General features: G+C 23.5%; 1 protein-coding gene across 1 annotated transcript in view; it reads left to right on the top strand.

The window, feature by feature from the left end:
* LOC145849955 (uncharacterized) overlaps positions 1 to 24,477 on the top strand; it is a 34,844-nt gene extending 10,367 nt beyond the window's left edge. The window contains exons 13-24 of the mRNA XM_082955086.1: positions 4,212 to 4,381; positions 5,784 to 5,961; positions 7,474 to 7,627; positions 8,699 to 8,788; positions 9,243 to 9,298; positions 9,671 to 9,754; positions 10,164 to 10,243; positions 17,819 to 17,973; positions 19,967 to 20,085; positions 22,179 to 22,318; positions 22,758 to 22,896; positions 23,544 to 24,477. Coding sequence (XP_082811212.1) covers positions 4,212 to 4,381; positions 5,784 to 5,961; positions 7,474 to 7,627; positions 8,699 to 8,788; positions 9,243 to 9,298; positions 9,671 to 9,754; positions 10,164 to 10,243; positions 17,819 to 17,973; positions 19,967 to 20,085; positions 22,179 to 22,318; positions 22,758 to 22,896; positions 23,544 to 23,620 — 1,442 coding nt within the window. The 3' untranslated portion in view covers positions 23,621 to 24,477. The remainder of the gene's footprint in view (positions 1 to 4,211; positions 4,382 to 5,783; positions 5,962 to 7,473; positions 7,628 to 8,698; positions 8,789 to 9,242; positions 9,299 to 9,670; positions 9,755 to 10,163; positions 10,244 to 17,818; positions 17,974 to 19,966; positions 20,086 to 22,178; positions 22,319 to 22,757; positions 22,897 to 23,543) is intronic.
* The last annotated feature ends 238 nt before the right edge of the window (positions 24,478 to 24,715 follow it).

The following is a 24,715-nucleotide window of genomic DNA, read 5'->3' as shown; positions in this document are numbered from 1 at the left end:
GATTAATCGTGCTTTTTTTTTCTGTATTTTAAGTTTACTAGCATTAAAGAAAATTTTATATTTTTATTTAATCATATTAGTTCACAAATAGTTAAGCTGAAAACTTATGCTTACTATGTAAAACATTTTAAATTGATATAAAAAATTTAGAGGAAATTTTTATGGCTTCACAATTAGCTCATATTTTGTAAAGTCTGCTAAAAACCGCAAACATTTAAAAGTTGCATAAAAACACTTGCACAATTAAATTTTTAACCCAAAAATACACAGCTTTATATAACTATGATATGCAAACATTTTCTTTGCCTTCATTATTTTTCTATTTTCATAAAAAATGCAGTGAATATTTTTAACTTTAAAAGTTCACAAATAATTTATTGGATCTGTTTGAACATAAAGTCATTTAGATTTTTTTTACCAAGTTTTTAAATTTTAAAAAGCACCTAGCATAATTTTATACTTTATTGAATAGTTTTTTAAATTTGGTAGGTGCGTTAGGTATAAATTAATATATTTAAATTTAATTTAAAAACCAATTTAAATCAGTTGTTGATTAACTTTTTATACATATTACTACGCCTTGGCACAAAAAGATGTTTATAAAGTTCTATTGTTTCGATTATTGGTGTTTAGACATTGATCAAAAAAACTAAATTTATAGTAAACTAGGTAACTATAAAAATTAGATTAAAAAAATACATATAATAAAACTCATCATTAAAAACTTATTTAATTTTATAAAAATGTTTCATTTTAAGATGACAATTTTTTATTAAACTTATATTTTCAAATATTAAAACGTTATTAGACTAGACAGTATTGAAAATATTTCAAACTCTATCACTCGCTTATGCATTATTCATTAACTAAAAACTTGAAAGTTTTTCAAAATGAAAATCACAAAAATTTCAAACAACATTCCATTGTGTTAGGTCTATGCGTTGGAACTTTTTTACAGCTTTTAACTTTAATTTTTTTTTAATGTTGAACTTAAATTAATGATTACTAATCGTTAGTAATATATTTATTTCTAGTATTAATACTTACTCATAATTCAGCAGTAAACTCAATAAAACGTTGTATATTAAATATTAAGTTCCTTAAACAAAATACTATATAAAAGATAAACGTTATACACCTGTAATTCAGTGTTTTCCAAATTAAACAAATATGTTGCCCACTTTGTATAAATTTTCTTTGGGTCCTATTGAAAAGTTAAGGTGTTTCCCCTAATAAATGCTAAGTTAACAAACTTCTTTAAAGCTTTTTAATTTTTTTATACCCTTATCCCTAACCCAACTTACCCAAACATATTAAAAGTAACTCAAAAAATAATTTTTTGGTAACTCTATTTAAAAACAACATAGACAATTTTCTTTGGGAAGTTTTTATGCGTCTATGGGTTTTGTCCATAGGTGATTCCAAACAAAATTCTATTTTATTATGCCTATGCGTTAGATCATTTTTTTTCAGCTTTTGACTTTAAATATTTTTTGACGTTGAACTTAAATCAATGGTTACTAATTGTTTGTAGTTATTTTTAGTATTAATATTGCTCACTTATAATTTAGCAGTAAGGTTAGTTAAGCGTTGTATGTTAAATATTTAAGTTCTCAAACAAAATAATGTATAAACATTATACACCTGTAAATCAGTGTTTTCCAAACTATAGAAATACATTGCCAACTAAGTATCAATTTTTTGGGAAGTTTTTATGCTTTTATGGGTTTTGTTCGTAGATGGGCTTTATGGTGTTTATAAACTTTTGGAAGTTATGTTATAAGTGAAAAGTATATATGATTTCTGATACATCTCAAACTAGTTTAGAAAGGTTTTTAACAAACCTATTTCGAATAAAAATCTAAATTTCTATAAAAAAATTAAAAAAAACTCCTTTATCTCTCTAAAAGAGAAGAAATATTTAAACTATGGTAATACTAAAACATTTTAAAATCAATATCTTAATCTTAAATTTCATTAGATGGTTTTGTGATGACATAAGGTTTTCGAAAATTCGAATTAAATATTTACTTTAGTAAGTTAGTACTACAAAGTTTTTCTGTGAAAGGAAATAAATTAGTTTAAGCAGTTTTTGGGATTTAGCATTTTAGTATAGGTTTAGCTGGACTATTTCAAAAGTATATAATACAAAAACAATAATCATTAAGGCCATAGGGGGGGGGGGTAAACCATGTTTTTATTACAAGTTGATCTTATTTTATAAAATTTTTTTTAAGCTTCAAGATGCTTTTTATCGTTTTAAAAAAATCAAATTATTTTTTGAGATATGACCAGTCAAAGTCGGGCCGCATAATAGGTACCCTATGGGAAGGGAAAACTAAAACAGCGAAAAAAGACTACTTCGTTTATAATCTATCTCCTCCTACATTTTTCAAGCAATCTTTTTCAAACTTTCACAGTCTAATCTTTATACAATAACAAAAAAACGTTACATTGGAAATAAATTTTTTTTTGTAAAAATATATTTTTTTTGAAAAAAAAAACACTTTTTTTTTTAATTTTTGTGATAAAATTTTTATTTTTTTTAATTAATAAAATTCTAAAGTAATGTTTTTTTTTCTTTTATTATAAGAAACATTTCCTGAAAATTTGAAGAAGATTGCTTGAAAAATGAAGGAGGAGATAGATTTTTAGTGAATTTTTAAATTTCCGAGAAAATTGACCCCAAAAAATTTGCGGTCCATACGTTTATATTGAAAAATTTTTCCAAAAAATTAAATATCTCAAAAGTTAAATGATATTTTTGAATTCTATAAAAACTGGCTTGTAGTTTGTACTTAATCCTTTCATATAAAAGCCAAAGTTAATTTTTGTAAAAAAAAATGTTGGACCCCCCCTATGGCCTAAATAGTAAATTGTTCAGTAAATAATATTGTCGATCATATTCAAGTTATTTAATGTGTGTTCGTTGAGTTGGAAGTCTTAAAAACTTGCAACTAAGTAGATATTAAAAAGAAATTAAATTTAATTCATGTAAGGATCTTTAAATTGCTGTACAAAACTTTTGTATGCAATCATTACGTATATTTCATTTTGCTAATCAATAAGTTTATTTGTCATTCTTATTATACGTCACAGTGGTACGATTTTACAAAAACTTGATAAAAACTGTATTTACATAACCACATATATTACGTTGTATATTACGTTGTATATTATTTATTATTATTGTACGTTTAATCGAAGATGACAAATAATTTATTGTTTTGCAAAATGCAATAAACGTATTAAATGCACACAAAGAAGATAACGCATTATAACTAGTTTGTGCTATTAATATTTTGTTTTTCTTTGTTTAGTTGGTTTTTTTTCTTTGCTTTAATGCTTATTACAGCTGTTTAAACAGACTTTTTTTTTTTTTCTTTGACTCTGTCAGCATGTATTCAAAACTTAAAGCATTTATAGCAAGTGAGCAGTTAAAACATCTTGATTTAGATTTTAAATAAATGTTTAGTACATCATGGAAATCCTAGCAAAATTTGGTTTGTTTTTTGTCAAGCTTTTATACTTTATTTAAAAAACAGTAAACTAAAAAAGTTACTTAACTATTTAATCCTAATTTTCTACTAATATATGAAACTCATGTGTATAAAATAAAAACTAAGTTAGTCTACTGCTTTAAGAAATATAGTAATTTATTATATAAAAATCTAAACTTAAGATATCTAATATATTTTTGTTATTTTTAAATATCAAAGTGAATTTTATTCTTCACTAGTATCATTGCTTGTATTCTTAAATCTGTATTAAAACGCTAAAACTGACAAGGAGTTCAAGTTTGCTTGAACTTTAAGGCGAATAGTTTAGAAAACTATCACAAAATCTTTTTGTAGTTACAACTCAGTTAGTACTGATAATGTTGTCAGAACTTCTTTGATTGATTGGTAGCATATAAAAATATTGCAAGATTTTTATTAGATTTATTTAACTTTCAGCTTTACAAATTTTTAGAACTATTTTCTTAAATATTACTTTTATTATTTAATTTTATACTATCTATCTATGATAAGAATTTTAAGTACTAGGATTTTACATGAAAAGTTTTTTCATGGTGTAGTAAAAATAGTAAGATTGATAAAAATGTAAATCAATAAAAAAAAATAAATACTATTTAAGTGTAAAGCATTTTATAGTAGTTTGGAGGTTTAATTTATTATTAAAAGATGATGAATATATTTTTCACTCTACAGAGAATAAATTGAGAAACGATCAAGTGAAGAGACCAACAACAATCCGACCTGTGAATAGCAGAAGAGTTAGAAGAACAACCGAACCAACTAGTATTTGTAATATTTACGAAAATTCACCCCAACAATTCCCCACTAGTTCATCTCCTTCATTTCCTAAAAATAGCTCAGTTGTTAGTATGATTTAATTATATTAAATATAAGTTAAATATTGAACTAGCATTTGTAATATTTACGAGAACTCTCCCCAACAATTTCCAACTAGTTCATATCCTTAATTTCCTAAAAACAATTCAGTTGTTAGTATGATTTAATTTTATTAAATATAAGTTAATTATTGAACTAGTATTTGTAATATTCATGAGAAATCAACTCAACAATTTCCAATTAGTTCATCTCCTTCATTTTCTAAAAACAATTCAGTTGTTAGTATGATTTAGTTATAATAAATATAAGTAAAATATTGAACTAGTATTTGTAATATTTACGAAAACTCCCCTCAATAATTTCCAACTAGTTCATCTCCTTCATTTCCTAAGAATAATTCAGTTGTTAGTATGATTATAATAAATATAAGTAAAGTACTGAACTAGTATTTGTAATATTTACGAAAACTCCCCTCAACAATTTCCAACTAGTTCATCTCCTTCATTTCCTAAGAATAATTCAGTTGTTAGTATGATTTAATTAAAATAAACATAAGTTAATTATTGAACTAGCATTTGTAATATTTACGAAAACTCTCCTCAACAATTTCCAACTAGTTCTCTCCTTCATTTCCTAAAAATAATTCAGTTGTTAGTATGATTATAATAAATATAAGTAAAGTACTGAACTAGTATTTGTAATATTTACGAAAACTCACCTCAACAATTTCCAACTAGTTCATCTCCTTCATTCCTAAGAATAATTCAGTTGTTAGTATGATTATAATAAATATAAGTAAAGTACTGAACTAGTATTTGTAATATTTACGAAAACTCACCTCAACAATTTCCAACTAGTTCATCTCCTTCATTCCTAAGAATAATTCAGTTGTTAGTATGATTATAATAAATATAAGTAAAGTACTGAACTAGTATTTGTAATATTTACGAAAACTCACCTCAACAATTCCCTACTAGTTCATCTCCTTCATTTCCTAAAAACAATTCCGTCGTTAGTTGTTGATATTTTTTTCAAATGTAGACTTTTGTAAGTTAAACATTTTTAGTGTTGGTTTATTAGCTGAAAAGTTAATTTTTTAAGTTTTAAAGTGATACATCAAGTATATAACTCTACAAATTTTTTATAATATAGTTGTTTTTATTTTAGCTTCACATAGTCGGTACTTATTGACTATAATTATTGAAAAAATGTATAGTGATAGATAAATTATTTTGTGAAATTTTTTTTTAATACAAACTTTTATCTCGTCTCATTTTAATTATTATGCACTATACAATAATTAAAACATACAAAAACGAATCCTACATCAACTCTTGTACAAAAGTATTTACTTAATTATGAAAGTTTGTTAGATTTTTTTGTAACTAAAATTAAATAAAAAAAATTAAACCACAAAAACTCACACAGATGCAGAACAAACCATCGAGCGAGACTGACTTCCAGGTAAGAACCAATTTCCACGGTAACAACAAATTCACCATTAAAGAAGACCATTTCAAACCGTATAGTAAACACCATCTAGATCTTGGCGCGCTGGTTAATATGCTTGACGAGGCTGATGACCACCCTGTTGCTGATAACAATGGTTTGTTTGTAACACTGTTATATATAGAATTATAAATTATACCCGAAAATATGTAAAGACACATTTCTACCAATTCCAATGGATGTATTTATTTTCCCAGATTAAAAAAAGTTGTTTTGATGTGCTCTTTGAGAAACTATGTTCCAGAGCATGGTTTCCCAAACTTTTTTTTCATACAGCCCCTTTGAGAAAACAAAAAAGTATGTGGCTCCCTTCTACAAGATTTCTCAAAAACCTCCAGAATATTTAGTGTAATTTTCAAATTATGATCTCATTGCCTCTTTACTACTGACGATGCCCCCCATAGGCTCCTTTGCAGCTTATGGCTCCCTAAAGTCCCCAAGGCGGCCGATTGGGGGCTACAAACAGCAAAGGGGCCAAAAGGGAGGGGGGGCACCGTGAGTAGCAAAGGGACCTTGAGGCCATAATTTAAAACTTTCACTGTATATTGTGAAAGAGCAAAAAACAAAGTTTTAGGCGTCATAAATGGTAGTTTTGAAACTTATACCAAATACTATAGTGAAATTTCAGAAATTTAATGGGTCATAAGCCGTAAAAGGGAAGCCAAAAGGTCATAATTTAAGACTTACACTAGATATTCTGTAGTTGATTATGAAGAGCGCTTTTTAGTTCTTTATGAAAAAAGTTTAGCAAATCCTGGTCTCGAATATACTGTATGTACGACTCTTGAAAATCTGTAACATGCTAAATTAATTTTAAACACTTAGTTAGCATAAAATATTTAAAAAAGTATGAACAACTAGTTAAAAATATTTTGAATAAGTTACCTTTTTTGAATACGTATCTTAAAATTTCTACATTTAATGTCTAGTTTAACTTTTAAGCTGAAGTTAACGTTTGTAAACTTTCTTTGCCCATTTATAAAAAATGTTTACAATTAATTCGTTTGTGTCCAACCTTATATCAAATTTTTCATGCATAATAATTTCTAATTAATGCTTTATATTGTTGTTGATAAATCAAAACTAAGTATTGCAAATGTTGATAAATCAAAAAGAACATCAATTTATTCTACTCATAATAATATATATCATCAAAAATGTTAAATAAAAAATAATTTTCAGAAAAATTAGAACTAAGTTTTGCAAATGTTGATAAATTAAATAAAACACCAACAAACAGTACTCACAATAATAGTGATACTTTTCTTTTCAGACAAATCAAAACTTAGTTTTGCACCAACAGAACAATCAAACAAAACTCCGACTAATAGCACTCACAATAATATGAACAATAAAAATATAATAAACAATAAACTTATTTTCAGACAAATCAAAACTTAGTATTGCGCCAGCAGAACAATCAAACAAAACTCCAACTAACAGCACTCACAATAATATGAACAATAAAAATATAATAAACAATAAACTTATTTTCAGACAAATCAAAACTGAGTATTGCGCCAGTAGAACAATCGAACAAAACTCCAACTAACAGCACTCACAATAATATGAACAATAAAAATATAATAAACAATAAACTTATTTTCAGACAAATCAAAACTTAGTATTGCGCCAGCAGAACAATCAAACAAAACTCCAACTAACAGCACTCACAATAATATGAACAAGGCGCAAACAGTACCTGATCTTATAAAGTACGGAAAAATGCACGAAGAAAACGATAGCAATCTTCATGATATACAGTTAGTTTGTTATATTTGTTTTACAAGTGAATACTTATTAAGGTGCACGGCAATTCAAATTTATCTTTTTTAGTTACTTTTTATAACATCTTTAATACCTAAACCTTGATTTGGTAAATTTATTTTTTTCAATTTAGTTTTGATAAATGGCCCCTTGAATTTGAATTGGCATGTAACCCTTTTATTATACTTGATTGGTTATACTAAGTTTTTAAATGGATACGCTCTGAAAAATAAAATTAGTATCTGTATCTGTAAAAAATTAAACTACACTTTTTAGTGCATTAATATTATAACTGCATATGCATCCTTAGTTTACAGCTATAAGATTTGATATATTGATATTTATTATGTGAAGTTCTTAATCAAGCTTACATAATGTTTACTAAAAATTATGTTTTTCATCAAAAGCTAATTTTAGCACTTGTGCAATAAAATAAATGCTGTCGTTGGCCATGTGTTGTTTTGTATTTTTTCTTGTTTGTTTCTTTTTCATTGTTGTGTTTCAAACAAAAATGACGTTTTAATTCTTAAAATAGCTTATGCAAGTATGTTTACAAATGGGTAACTTCTTAATACAATTTAAACAAGTTCAATCATGGAAACTTTTAATTTTTAGTATCAATTTTAAGTAGCAGTATGGTTATCATTGCAAATAAATAAATGTGTTTGTGTTTTTTATTCTGAGTACAGTATTTTTTCCATTAAAAATGCTTTGTGTTCTTACAAAAGTTCTATTTACATTTTTTTATTATGTAAAATTTTCTAAAGCAAATGCTGCTCTCTCATTAGAATGTCCTCTAATCTTAATATTTTAGTCTTTTTAATTTTTCTTACTGTTATTTTACAGTAAAAACCATTTACATACTTTAATGTCTCTTCACATTTTAATTAATTATTTTTTTAAAGTAAATGCCAATCTTACACCAAAATGTCTTCAAGTTTTTAACTGTTTTTAAATATTTTAATATTTCTTAATATTTTTAACAAAATTTTACATCACACACCAGATCTTTGCACATATTTGTTTTTATCTATTTTAACATTTTTATTAATTCTTGTTATTTATAGTAAATGCCACTCTCACACAAGAATGTCTTCACATTGGCTTCGTAAAAATTTAGAACTTCAACAACAGCAAGTCTTTCCAACTTATAATGGGTAAGTAAACACAATATTTTTTATTGATTAAACAGTAAAAAAATATATATACCTACTTACAATTGTAATTCATAAGGTTATAATTAAGTGTGATAATAAAAACTAACAATATAGTTTTTTATTTCCTATCGTTAATTTGTTAATATTTTTCAAAAACATAAATTTTAAGTTTCTGTTTAATATTTTATTTTTAAATATTTTGTAGAATATTTTATTTTAAGTTTTACTTTACTTTTAGTATAATTTATGTGTTTATTATAACTTGATAAGATGAATATAAAGTTTTAAATGCATTGGTTTTGAGAAAAAATTTTGTCTGGCCACAATTTTATTAAAATTTCCAATTATATTAATGTACTTATACTGTTGAAGCCAACAAAACGCAAGATTAAATCTATACAACAAATGTATAAAGTTACATTTGTACATTAATTTAAAACAAGTAACTTTACAGATTAAGACCGAACTTTTCGGAAGCTGATTTCAAAAGACTATCAAACAGGCAACAACGTTAGTTTAAAAAACACAAGGTAAAATAAAAATAAGAATATTGTTAATATCCAAAATTTTAACCACTCATATAATACTAATGAATAAAAGGAATAAACAAATATTTATAAGTTTTAAGCAAGATATTACTAAAAACTACAGAGTTTGTATTATGATTTTATTTTCAACTAGTAATCATGCAATTTTTTAAGTAAGTATTTCAGAGCTGTCTACAAATGTAAGCTAAAATAATATAGTTACTCGTCAATAAGACTTAATCGTTTACAGTTCTTTAAATCTTTTAGTTTTTACAGCTAAAATATTAAAAGAATATATAGCATTAAAATAAGTTCTTACAATAAATACAGCAAATCAAAATACTTCAATTAACAGAACAAAACATGGTAGTTGAAGAAAAATCCCCTACATTGAAAGAAATTGCCAAGACGTTTTTCCTCGGTGCCTCTCCCCCTAAAGGTTTGTATAAATTGTTATAAAAAAAAATCTAAGGTAATTTTGTAGGGGTTAAAGATATGACTTTTAAAACAGTAAAAAAAAATTAAATTTTTTGAGAAAATATTCATTTACTTGTTTAATAGTATCACAACCATTGTTTGAAGTTTTGCCTTGTTTATTTTGTATCTTAAATAAGTAGTATGAAATAAATATTTCCTCCAACTTAAACTGATTTAACGACTACTTCGTCGAAAAAAAAAACTACAGCAAAGTTGACATTTTTTTTCAACTGAGTTTTTTAATGTAATGACGAAAATGTTTTTTGTAAACCAAACTTTAGTTTATACCTAAACGGTATCTATGATATTTTAGGGTGATAAATGATTATTCACACCTTTAAATTTCACATTTTATATTTTGTTTTTAACAGAAACTTCAGAACACAGCTCATCTGTTGACAGTAGCATCTATATAAAAAGAGAACAAGAATTTTCACTACAAAATAATAAGGTAATTATTGTTATAGGTATAATATTTATTAGGTTTATATAAAAATGAACAATATTTTTCACTTCAAAACGTTAAGATATTTTTGTTATAGGTATAACATATATTTAATTTATATAAAAACGAACAATATATTTCACTTAAAAATGTTAAGGTATTTTTGTTAACTGCATGTTTTAATAATTTAAATAACATACTCAGTTTAACTTTTTTTTACTAATGATGTCTAAAAGTTATTTCTAAGTATAAAAAATTAATATAATGCTTTGATTGATATTTAAAACTAAGATATTTATGATTATTAAACACTAAATTCGTATTTCTAAAAGGGTAATACTGAAAATCTAAATAAGGAGTAGTAAACAAAAAGTTTGAAACTAGCTAGTTTTTCTGGTAAAAACTTATGGAGTACGTTCTAAATTTCCGCATGATATTTCTATGTTCAATTTATTATAAAAGTTTATAATACATAGTATAAAGTGAAGTTACTTCAATGAAACTAAGTTTAATGTTTTATTTGTAAATCTTTGAATTAAATGTATTAATGAACGAAACTTTTTGAAAACTGAATTATTAATTGAGTAAAAACATAACAGTCATTCGTTTTTGAAAGATACCTTATAATGCCTACCATACTTATCAATCAAATTTCATAAATACGATTTTATCTTATTTAGTTTTCCTTGTTTTTATAAGTAATAATGTGAGATTTTTTATAAATTTGAAGTTATTTTTTTTATAATTTTTTTTAACATAAAATATAAGCATTGTTTAATATTATATAAATTTGTAGATTCGCAATAAAATAATATATATATTACTATCTAATTTCAGTTGTATACCAGCCTTAAAAATATTTAAAACAGCCCTTAAAACATGTTTTATAGAGTTTCAATTTTTTTAGACTTCAATTAATGTAAACTTTTTGTTAAATTTTTATTAAGTGTTAAACCCAAAACACTTATAAATTTTTTAATTTTTATAACGAGACTAAATATTAGTATGTTTTTAATTTTTCACCTGTCAAAGCTTAATAAGTTCTCACCATAACATTGTATTTACAATCATAAGATTAGTTTGTTATTGCTTGTTTATTAGTTTGTTTTTTTAATCAGTTTTTAGAATATGAACTAAAAACGTTATATTGATAAACTCAATAAATAAAAAGGGTCACTTAAAATCAATAAATATTTTAAAAATATCTTTTAAAGTATATATTTGTATAAAGTTTTTTTAGTCATTAGTTTGTATTTATAATTGTTTAGTTAAGTATGACCTAAAAGTATAAAGTTGATTAAACTCAACAAAAAGGTTCACTTAAAATCAATGAAGCATCTGCTAAACTTCTTTACAAGTTCAATTCTATTTAACCTATCAACATATTCTACTTTTCTGTCTATTAACAGCAACATGCATATGTTTAATGTAAGATACTATACCGAAAGAAATTTTTATTAAACTAATACTGTATTTTCAAGATTATAATTTTTTTGTTAAGTTTTTAGGGTTTTGTAATTTATAAAAAAATGTTACTCAAGGATGCTATAATATTTATAATAAGATTTAAAATATTATAAAGTAGTTATTTTAAATAACATAGACTTTATTGATATATAAAAAAGTATTTATATTTTTAATATTTTCCGAAGTTGTTTAAGATTTTTTTAATTAAAAGTAATTTATTGAAACTCTACCTATTTAGAACTACAAGTTTTTACTAATCAAAAACAACATTGTTAAAAAAATTCAAATTTTTATGTGTAAGATAGTTTACAATATGTTTCTTACTATTATGAACACTATTTCTTAAAACATTATTACTAAAGTTTTTTTTAGTGTTATAAGGTTACACTAGATTTAAAATTGTATTTCTTGTGAAAATATTTGTATAAATGTGAAAATCAATATTTTAGATAATATAGAAATACATTTATTATAAAAATCAATAAACCTGTCTGGTCTTATTTTGTTAAATGAAATGTATTAGCAGCTCTGTTTTAGAAATTAAAAATAATATTATTTATGGTATTTCAAAATAATTCAAAAAAATTTGTTTGGCCTTACGAAATATAATTAAATAACTTTCTAGGCTAATAAAAATATTTGAATTTTTTCCTAAAAAAATTCTTTAAATGTTTAGCATTCAGAATTTTTACCAATTCTTAACTTTTTATTACGTTTTCGTAGAATCATAATACATTTAAGTTTAATAAATCGGCACAGAAGTAGAAAAAAAACATAAAACATAGTTATTGTTTTCAGAAAGTATGTACAAGCATATGAATAATATACATATTTATTAGCAACACAATAAACAAATGTAAATGAAACTATTTAAACTTTTGTGTTATTGTTTGCACAAAAATTGAAACTATTTCATATAGGTGTACCTATCACATGCTTATTAAATATACGTAGATTTCAATCAAGTTTTACAAATTTGCTAAGGTGTTTCATTTTAGAACGATAAACAATGAATGTAAATAGGTAGGTGAAAATTTTAGCTTATAACACACCAAAGTTTATACAGTTACAATAAAAACACACATTTTGTCACTAAAAATAAACAAGCTTTTGGGTTATAGTTTATTTAGTTTATATGTTGTTTGCTATATGCGTTATTAGAACGTGCAAGTGTGCTTAACACTAGCGTTATAATTATTTAAAATAATCAATAAGCATATTAATAATGTGATATAAATTTTGTTTCAGGAGCTAAATTATTAGCATTTTTAAAACAAAGTGATTTCTAGCAACTGTATGAACAAATAAAAATGAAACTAAATGAACTTTCGTGTTAATATTTACATAAAATATTGTGGTTTTTATGTTAAAAGGGTGTGGCAGTCATATGTTTATTGAGTTACGTAAATTGATATCGTGTTTTATTGTATAAATATTTAAGGTTAGTAAATTTTTACAGACATTTTTCTTAATTAGACGAAAAACTGAATTAAAAAATCTCATGAACATTTACCTAATTTAGATTATCATTTAAGCTATTCAATTGAGTATATTTACTCCAATATTAAAAGTAAAAAAAAAGCATACTTTAATGTCAACGTATCAAGTTTATTTAGTTTTAGTATTATTTACTTATTGCGTTGCTAAAAAATAGAAAAGTATTTTCAAACCAACGTGTGTATTACCAAATTTTAATAAACATTGTGAGTTTAAAAGAGTTTATAAGGTTTATTGTTGTTGAATCATGTTTTATTTTATCTTTTTTCAAACAATTTTCTAATACTTCGGGTTCCGTAAGTTTTTTACTGATTTTCTAAAAATTTGCCTCAGTAAAATTTTTCATCTTTAGTTTATCTTTAGTTGTACTTTTAATATGATTATTGAACCACTCACTGAAAACTTATTTAAAAACAATGCTTTTATTCATATCACGATTTTTATGTTTTAACCATGTAAGACAAGTTTTGGTAAAAATATTAATAACAACTTTTGTTAATGTTATTATGACAAGTTTAAACATTTAAATTTTAAAAACATTCAATACTTATTTTGTAAAAAAAGTGTCATAAAATTACTTTGATAACATTTTTAACTTCTAAATTTATTTATAAGGAAACATTGAGTATAAGTAGTGAAAATTTATAGTTCTTATAAAAAACTTATATTGAAAAGCTTTGGTAACTTATTATTCTATGTATCTCATTGATGAATTTTCGTGTAAATAAGTAATTGAGTATTATCTTTTTTAATTGGAGATTAAATTGTAAATAAATTTATTTATCAAATATTGGTGATTTAAGTTTTATTATTGGTAACAGTTATAGCTTTTAATGAAAATTAAAAGTAAATTCGGTCAAAAAAAAAAGTTTAATTGTTACTCAACTTAGGTAAACATTAACATTCTGTCATCTAAGGTTGAATCGATATTTATACAAACAATATTCAAGTTCATTCAGATACATAATTGCTTATTTAATTTGTTAAGAGTATACTTAAATTAGTTGAGTTTAGAAAACTAACAGTAGTAAAAAATTATAAGGGTTTTTATTACATGTAGTTAACAAAAAATAGCTCGTGGTTTTTAAATCTATACACATTTATGTATAATTGATATTTCATAATATTTTATTAAAAGAATGCTCTATTATATTTTACTCAATATAATAATAGTAACTAAAGTAAAAGATTCTCTCGTAAAGCATTAATGACAGGTTATAAAGGTTCACAATATTCTTGTTTATTGATTTGTTATTAATGTTTTTTCCCCTTTACATTATAAAAAGTTGCAAATATACATGAAGTTATTTACATTAAAACATGAATTAATGTATATTCTAGTATTGAATAACATATTTTAGTTCCTAGTTGTAAGTATGTTTATTGATTTTTTTGTTAATATTTTTCACGACATTAAGAAAGTTTATTAAATATACAAAACAATTTACGTTGTACATATAAATATATTTTTACTGACTGAGTAACCAGCTAAATTTATTTATTAACATATATTTATTGATTTTGACCAGATAAAAGTCTTCAACTTTTGTAGTGAATTTCAAAACATGGTTTATTTTTATTACACTAAATAATTCTTTTTTATGTGCATTGCTATTTTAAATATATGAAAATTAATTTTACTACAATTGTTTTGTATTCGTAGTTTATAACTTGTTTGTGAAAATGCTGTCATAGTGTCACACTTTGTGTCACGTTCTGGGTTTTTTGCTTAACTTTACACATATCTAACAGCATTTTTTATTTTTTTAACTTATCCATTATTTAGTTACGGTTTTATTTTAAAACAAACTATTTATTAGTCATGTTAAGTGATAATCGTAATTTATTTTGATTTTGCTTGGATTTTCTTACGTTAATTTTATTTTAAATTGTATATAAAATCTTACGTGGGTGTACAAGAATTATAACTATGAAATGCTTTTGTAATTTATCAACAATATATTCTCTTAGAAGATATTTATCGTCTTACATTTAAATCTTTCTATGTTTTAGATTAAATAAACAAACTTAATTGTTTGTACAACAAGTTTTAAATTAGTTAAAAATTGTTTTATCTTTTTATTTCAAAATGTCAATTTAGTCTGGAAACTGTTTGGCAATTGTTTTAACTATTGATTCAAAAGGTTAAAAATGTACTTTATTTGTTATCCAATCTCTACAATAAAGACTTTTGGCTAAGTTCAAAGTTATATAGGAAATCACAAATAGCTTTTTGAAGTATTTGAATGAAAAGTTTTTTCTGTTAATGTTAAAGTGAACTTAACTTAAAAATTCGAGTTGGCTGATAAAAGATTTATGTGGTATTTGTTTTAAGTCAACAAAAGTAGTTATTAAGTTTAAATTATAAACATACTTTAAATTGTTTTCTATATTAATGCTTACTATGAATACTAAATAACAACACACGGATTTTCAATAACTTAATTTTTGTATGATTAAAATTTAGTACTTACATTTTTTAAAATTATTCAGTTTTTATACATATATGAGTGTTTTAAAACGTTTTGTAATTTTAAGTCCTTAAAAATTAATTTCATTTTAAAGTAAACATAATAAAAAGTTATAGCCATTATAATTTAGCTTTAATCAACTCAATACTTTAAATAGCATTCAAGTCACCTTATTTTATTTTCAGTATAAATTTTTTAGACTTACTTAATTCGTTGTAGCCTAGTATATCCATAATAAAAGGTCCAGAATGTTTTTTTGCTAAAATTTTTTAATGTTTTTAAAAAAACATTCTAACAACAATAGTTTATGTAAAAACAAATCATGTTGTTTAATACCAAAGTTGAATTAGTGTTTCAAACAGACAATGTCCAGCTCAAATTAATTAAAATGTTGTTCATTTATAAAATTGCTAAAAAATATTTAAGTTATCACACAAAAGATATGCTAGTGTTTACTCAGAAATTTATTAAAACATGGTAGTTGAGGGTTTGTGTGTATCGTTTATATCAAAAGCAAAATTTGTGTTTGATAATATATGTTTAATATATAGCCCATTTGTGTAAAATTATAATAAACTTGTAGTAAAACTCTTTCATAATAGTATTTCTGTCATACAGCAAAATGACAGTTCGAAAGAGTTGATATTTTTATTTATATGGATTTATTTATCTTATCCTGTATATAGTGACAATATTGCAAATATATGTGAAATTATTTATATTAAATTTATTATTTATGTCTTTACTCATATTGGATAATTCATTAAAATTTCACATTTTTGTTTATTGATTTTAGCAAGATTAATGGCTTACATGTGTAAGTTATCGATTTTAAGGTTTATTTTTATGTAATTTGAAATTTTAATTTATCATACATACGTTTGTTCTTTTACAAATGTATTAACGATTTTCAAGAGTTTTAAAAAAACTTTATAAAAAAATAATTGTAAACACTGTTATCAATCTTACATTCTTGTAAATATAAAAAAAACTAAAAATAGTTTCAGAAAACATTTTTCAAGCTTTTATCCACTGTTTAATATAACTAATTTACTGATTAATTTTAAAAAAAGCTTCAATAACAGTACATATTAACAAAATTAAAATGTGCTTAAAAGTTCCTTTTAATTTATGTTAAATATTAAATTTTTTTTTAGTCCTTAATTTTTTCTATAATTATTTAATATTAAGGAATAACTTTACAACCAAATCTAAAACACCTGTTTAAAAAAAAGAAAGTTTCCTATATTTGTATTATTAGAAATAAAATATCAAAACTTGATTTTTTAACTTATTTAAGTATATGCGCTTGTAAACAAATGTTTTTATTAACTAATTCAAGTTTTAAGTTGTATTCAACATGCCACTTTAAACTAAACATTTTGGAAATGGTTTCGAAGTGTTGACTGAAAAATTAGTAATTGAGAATTCTTTTTGATTTATAAACTTGTCAAGTTCTGAGAAAAGTTCAAGCTAATACAGGAAACACAATAACAATTGTTTAAAGTACTTGGCTCCATAGTAGTTTTTGTTAATAGTAGTTTTGTTGTAATCATTCGAATGATTTTAGTTTCCGAATTCTAAGCGAAAATTTACAAAGTAATTTTTAAAATAGTAAATTAGAAAAACATTTGATTCTTTTTTGAGCTGTTTCATAACCTTTAGTTTCTTTATAATTTGCTTAAAGAGCTTAAGAGTAAAACTACAAGCTCTAAAAATTTAATTTATTTAACTTAAATTTAGTCTTTTTTCTTGAAAAACTCAACATATAAACACAACTTTGTTGTGAATTTTGTTTAATTTTAGTTACACTTTATAACTCATCTATAAATAACATTTTTATAAAATTAACACTAAACTGCCATTGGAAAACTAAGCAAACAATAATAAAAAGTTAAATTTTGATTGGAGTTTTTAGTTGTAGCGACTACCTCGTACAGATGCAACGAAAAATAGAGGTAGTTTTCAAAAAGGTTAAATTAGTATTTTTTGATACCATTTATAATTAATCCAAATTGACTATTATATACAATTGTTATAAACTAAACAAAGCATATTTGTGTACACTACTACTAATTTGTTGTCATGAACGAAAATTCATTAAAAACCAATCACAAAAACTTATAACAAATTATCAACCAATCAGGTAACAGCATCAGACGAAACAATCACTTCAGAACTTGATGATTATTCATCGTACAAATCAACTTTGGACAGTTGCACTTGCATACTAGATGTTGCTCAATTGCACACTAGTTTCCTGTACCACCAGTACAACGATCAATATGACCAGCAGAAAAGGTTGGTTGTGACGTAATGAGTATTGTGACGTAATAAGTATAACTGTGTTACAAATTAAGATATTGTTGTGAGGTAATAAGGCTTTTCTATGATAAGCATTTCTTGTCAACATTTCAAAAACAAAACTGATTTTGTTTAAGTTTATCATGAGTAAGGATATATATTTATGTGATTTAATATTATTTACTATTTATATGTTGAGTTTATATAACCTTATCGTTTTAATGGTTTAAGTTTTCTGTTAGGTTGCAATACTTCAAGGTATGTACTTACAAATAAAAGACTTGAATTAGATAATATTTGTAAATGATGAAATTGATTAGTTGTTACGTCATTATAAATGTTGTGATGTAATAAGTAAAAGTTTGAAATGTCATCAAGACTGGTTTTAATGTTGAGTAGTTATTAGCCCGCATTTTAAAAAGAACAAAATTTAACAAAAACGAAAACTAAAATTTTTAGATAATTTAAAATATAATAAAACCTTTATGCTCAATTGCTCTGTAAAGAGTTTTACATTAAGCTTTGTATTTTAATTAAAAATTTTATTAAATATGTTAATATTTTGACTAATAATTATCTTTTTCTTCAAAAACATTGTTATGTTAAGAATATTTTGATGGTCGTATTTAACTGTTATTTGAGATTTTTACTTAAAATATGTTTTAAAAATATATAGCATTAATAACATGTAATTTATTAGTTCCCATTTTACAAACTCAATTTAAGATATAAAACTTTAAATTTAAACCATAGTTTTTAGTTACATAAGTAAAATTTTACTAAAAAGTATATTAAATAAGTAAACAATGGTTTAAATATTTTCCTAAATTGCCATATTTTTTACACATAAAAACTAATGTATTATTGATTTAATACCTTTTTCGCTAACATGTTATTTACATATGTATTCAGTAGCAGCTATTTTGTATTTATTTTGGAAGCAAGGTAGTTTATTAAGAGCTGTTTGTAAGTAAACTAAACCTTTTGTGTATTCTTTTTGAAACTAATTTTATGTAATAAAACTGTTTAAATATTTTAAAAGGTAGTTTTATAAGTTTTTGTGCATATGTAAGTTACAGTTAAACGTTTTTATGTACAAAATTTATTTATATTATAAAGCGACTTTCATTGATTCATAAGTATTAACGTTTTTAATAATTTACTAGTTAACGACTTCTAAAAGTATAACTTGTTAGCACGAGTAAGAATAAATTTGCCATCTAAAAATTCACTTTTATTGAAAAGTTTTAAATATTACATCTAGTTAAAGCTATTATAAGTAAATTTTTGATTGTTATAATTTTGTGTTAAATTTTTTCTCTGTGTTATCAAACTGACACTTTGTTTCCTTTATATAATAATTAAACGGAAATTACAAAATAAACTGTATAGTTTACTTAAATAGATTACATAAATTTAGCAAATATTTCCACAGGGCTGCCAAAAAATCTAAAACCCTGGAAAAACCAGGATTTTGAAAATTTTGGCTAAAAAACCTGGAATTTAAGAAGTTTTGAAAAAATCTTGGAATTTTGAACAAAAACCTGTAAAACCTGGAATTTTATCAACCTTTACATTTTAAGTAGTAAATTTTCGATTTAACACAAAACCTTTATCGTATTGTTAAAAAAAAATTTTATCATTAATTTTTTTATTAAAAAACACTTTTAAAGTAGCTTTTCAACGTTTTTTATACTTCTTAAAACATTGTTTTACCTTTTACTTAATTTTAAACTTGGATAGACCCTAAAAGATGTTATTTTATAATCCCGAAAGAAATTCTAAAAAATTAGAGAAAGTTATCCAAAAACATTTGGCAACCCTAAAATATACCATATTTTATACACTTATATAAAACAACACATTTGTTGTTGTTAATTGATAAAAAACAGCTATATTTTTCTATCAATACGGTGAAAGAAAACTTTTGTTTTGAACTCTTAACAACTTGTTTAGCTCCAAGTTTTAACCGTGTTTTTTTTTACTCTAGATACAATGAAAAGTTACTTCTGTTAACAAGATGTTTGCGAGTTTTGAATTCAACATTACACACATTTCGTAATAAGGTACAAGCTGGCCTAATAAACCCAGATAATCACTTCAAAAAATGTTTGTTTTTTTTTCATTTATTTTTTAAATTCAAAAATACTTGTAATTTTTAAAAAGCTAGTCTATTAAATTTAAAAAGAGTTTCATTATTATATTCAAAAATCAGACAATCAAATCAAAAAATGTTTGTTTTATTACATTGTTTTATTAAATTCTTTTTTTTTTTTTGTTAAAAATAATGTGTTTAAGACCTGTTTACATGTAAGTGTCATTTATATATTGAGTACTTTATTGAAAGTCTTTTCTATATTACTTATTTTGTTAAATCCAATATTTTTAAGACTTGTTCACACAATTTGTATAAAACCCATTTATAAATTGAGTATTTCACAAAATTGTGTTATTGTTTATATAACTCATGTGTATGATATATATATTCTACACAAATTAGTTATACATTTTTTACTATTTAAACACTTGATAAAGCACAATAAGTTAAATACTACGGCGATTTATAATTAATCTAAAATAAAAACTATGGTTTTTATCAACTAGTTAATTTAATTTGGTAAAATAGTTATAAACCGTTGGTACTTTTTAATACATGGAAGTTTAAGTTTAAAATTTGAATTTCATGACAATAAGTTTAGTTAAAATTTTACTATATCATACAATAATACTAAAATTTTTGAAAGTTTACTTTTGTTTATAAATATGCAGTGAGTAACTTCCTTTTTAAAGTATAAACTTATTTTGTAGTATGATAATTATTTTGCTGCTCTTAAGTTTATTTGCAAGGTAAAAGTTTTCTCTTTTGATATTGTACATAAAAACAGTTAAAAAAATAGTTTGCAAAATACCAAGTCAATATAATTTAGATATTTAAAACTAAAAATAGATTTAATTGTATTTACAATTTAAAATTTTGAAAAGCTAAATGTAGAAGAGTCAAATTGATGACTATAAAATATAAAATATTTAAAAGTAACTTTAAAAGTTTACCTTTTTTATGAAACAGTATGATTCATACCAAATTTTTAGTAAAACTTTGCTTTTTAACACAAAATGGAATTATAAAAAAATACTCAGTTTTATACTAGAATATTTTTAAATAAAGATTTTTGTTTTCAAATGTTTTGTTTTTTACTAATGCTTAATATAGTCCATTTAAAATTATGTATGAGTTTTGTTTTTTTTAACTGTGTTGACACTAGTTTACTAGTGTTTTTCTGTTTTAAAAATATTTAGTTTTTTTACGTTCGTATGTGTCATTTTCTTAAATTAGAATGCAATTAATAAGGTCATTAGTAACATTTAGATAAGTGAAATTTAGTAAATGAGAAAAAGACTTCATATTTCAACCTTTATTTTATTAAGATTTTCTCAGCTTTTAAATATTTTCTGGAATACTTTTCATATTCACTTACTGAAATAAATTCATATGTTTTGTAATATACTTAAAAGAATTAAAAGTAAACAAATTTTATTTTTTAACTTCTGATTTTGACGTTTTAACATAGATTAGACATTTTAACTTCAAAAATCTTTAATTGGGAACGGTTCTAAATTGCACGAGGGTACTAAATTTCACAGAGACTAAATTGCACGAGGGAACAAAATTGCACGAGTCGTTTTTGCATCAAGGGTCAATTTTCCACAAGTTACTTTTTTGCACAAATGCAAAAAAAAAAAACAGATAAAAATAAAAAGTAAACAGAAAGAAAAATATATAAAATAATTTAATAAAAAAAAAAAAAAGTTACTAAATGAGGGTAAGGGTTAGGGGTAACAGTGATAGTAAAGATATAAATAACTAATAAAAGTTACAATAAAAAAAAAATTAAGCTACCGACCGAGGGTAAGGGTTTGGGGTAATAGTGATAGAAAAAAAGGTCTCCGTGCAAAATTGTTTGCTCGTGCAAAGTATCTTCGTGCAACTTTGAGCACTTGTGCAATTTTGTCCCCTCGTGCAATTTAGACAGCTACCCACTTTAATTTTGTTTGACATTTATTAAAAATCAAGCTTGTTTAATTTATTTTACATGTTCTCAACGATTTTTTATCTAATAAAAGTGCTAAAACGTACTATTTTTACATACCATTTTTTTTACTAGTACATTTAAAACATTAGTAATCAATTAATTTTTACACAGTGATAACGGATGTGAATAATTTGTACAAATTTTGTGCGCAATTAAGCAAAGAAACTACGAATAAATGCGACACTTTTGAAAATACCAACTTCAAATGTGCCCCGGTAGATTCTGTTATACTTGACTATGCTGTTCAACAAGTAAGAAGTTATATTAATATATTTAAATTGATTTATAAAGCTATGTAACTTATTTATTCAATGTAGACTGAGACTGTGCTGTACAACAAGTAAATATTTTTATTTTATTATTTGTTAGTTTTAACGAACAAGTGTTTCGATAAACATATTATGGTTTTAACTACTTTGTTGACCATTTTTATGGAGCATTAAACTAAAACTTTGTTTACAATTTTAACTACTTTAGTTCATCAACACTATAAAAAGTAGTAAGCAGTTATAAGTGGGTTTTATTACAAAATATATGTAAAAACATGTTTGACAGAATAATTATTTCAATAAAACTTTAAATAATTTTTTTTGTAGTAAATTAAAAAAAATCCTGGTTTTCAAACTTAAATAAACATTTTCACATCTACTCAATTTTATGTTATTAGAAAATAAATCATTTTTTTTTAAGTGTGAAGACGCTATTATAGACGAGGAAATATCAAACAATATACATGAATGCGTATTGAGATATGAAAAATCACTCCATTTGATTCATGCTGTTATAAGCAGTCCACAAAAACATGTTGATTATAATATGGTGTACAAGTGTTAGTTATATTATAATATGGTGTAGAGGTTTTAGTTATATTATTATTTACTTAACTATTTTGTTTTCTTGTGTTAATTTGTCTATTAAAAGTCCACAGAAACATGTTGATTATAATATGGTTTATAAGTGTTAGTTTAAACTTTTTTGTCTACTAAAAATTGTTTAAGTTTCTTATGGTAAAAAGATTTGATTATTTTTAAGGTTTTCTAAAAAAATAGTTTGTAAATGTTTATTAAAGTTTATTTTAAGATGAATGGTTATGCAAATTTTTTAATGAAATCCTAGCTTAAAATATGTGTTTTATCATTTTATATACTATTTTTGATATGTTTTATCATAATTAATTTTAGTTAGCTATTTAATATTTTAAAATAGTTGAAAAAAATTGAAAACGTAGTTATATACGACTAAGTTTCAGGCTACTTTTTACTTTTTTATATAGTTGTACTAAACTTCAAACATTATTTTCTGTGTGTATAAGTTTTACTTAAAGTTTATTATATAAAGTATGCCACAATCTAGAATATTTTTTTGTAGTATGCTTTTAATACTTGTTTAAAAAGATGATAGTTATCTTTTAAATGCTTATACTAAATGTATGTATCATATTTTATATAAATTAAAATTAATATTGTAAATTAACAGATAAATCACAAGTACAGAACAGGCTTCGCGAAGCAAGAAATTCATTATCTAGTAATTCTACATGTTCTCAAAAATAATTTTAATTTGTAAGAAATTCATTATTCACTAATTCTGTTGGTTTAAAAAAATAATTAAAAACTTTAAGAAATTCAATATCTAGTAATTCTACATGTTCCCAAAAATAACTATAAATAACAAGAAATTCATTTTTAGTAATTCCGAATGACCACAAAATTATTATAAATTGCAAGAAATTCATTATTTTAAGCAAATGGTAATGTTCACAAAAATAATCACAAATATAATTATTTAATTACCCAGTAATTTTACTTGTTCTCAAAAATAACTTGAAGTTGTAAGAAATTCATTATCCAGCAAATCTACATGTTCGCAAAAATAATCTCAATTTTATTAATGACATATTTATTTTTGTCAAAACGTTTTTGAATCAAAATACTATCTGTTTAAATACAAAGTAACTTTTATAGAGGTAGTTACTATTTTATTGTTCTTTAAATTTTTAAGCAAAGTTACATTTATTTTAATTAGTAAGTGTAATAAATGGTTTAAATCTTTAAAACGTTATGTTTTTAAAACGACATTTAAAAGTTTTAATTTTTAAACTTTTAATTGTTTTGGTATAAACTGTTTAAACTACTTTAAAAAGCCAAAGGTTCATATAATTCGTAAAAACTTTAATATTCAAATACCTTAGAAAAAATCAGGTACTAACTAAAATATTTAACTTACTATACTTACTATAAACCCTGTTTGTTCGTGTCTTTAATTTTAACTTTTCTGTTTTTATTTCGAAGTTTCACAGCCTTTTTTCTGTTGTTTTCAGGCAATATTTTGTAAGAATTTCAAATCATAAAAAAATAAAATATACTAAAAAAGTTCTTAGCATTCTTTTTAATTTTTAGTGTTTTAAAAAGTTAGTGTTACTGAATTGTTTTAAAACGTTTACTTGTAATTATGAGACATGAGTTTTTACTTTTTTTTATTTGTTCTGTTTAATTTTGTTGCTTTTTTTTGTGTTTTTGCTGGTTATTTTCTTTTTTTTTGCTCAAAAAAATAAATTCGTAGATAAAAACAGTTTTTAGTAACAATTTTTTCATAAACTTTCGATTCTCCAGTGGCGACACAGGTTACGTCATAGAGGAACAACGTAA

This window comes from Thalia democratica, chromosome 1, assembly GCF_965202585.1.
Source record: "Thalia democratica chromosome 1, ktThaDemo2.hap1.1, whole genome shotgun sequence".
Lineage (NCBI taxonomy): Eukaryota > Metazoa > Chordata > Thaliacea > Salpida > Salpidae > Thalia > Thalia democratica.
Note: the sequence above shows the minus strand (reverse complement) of the source record. Positions and strands in the feature narration are given on the sequence as shown.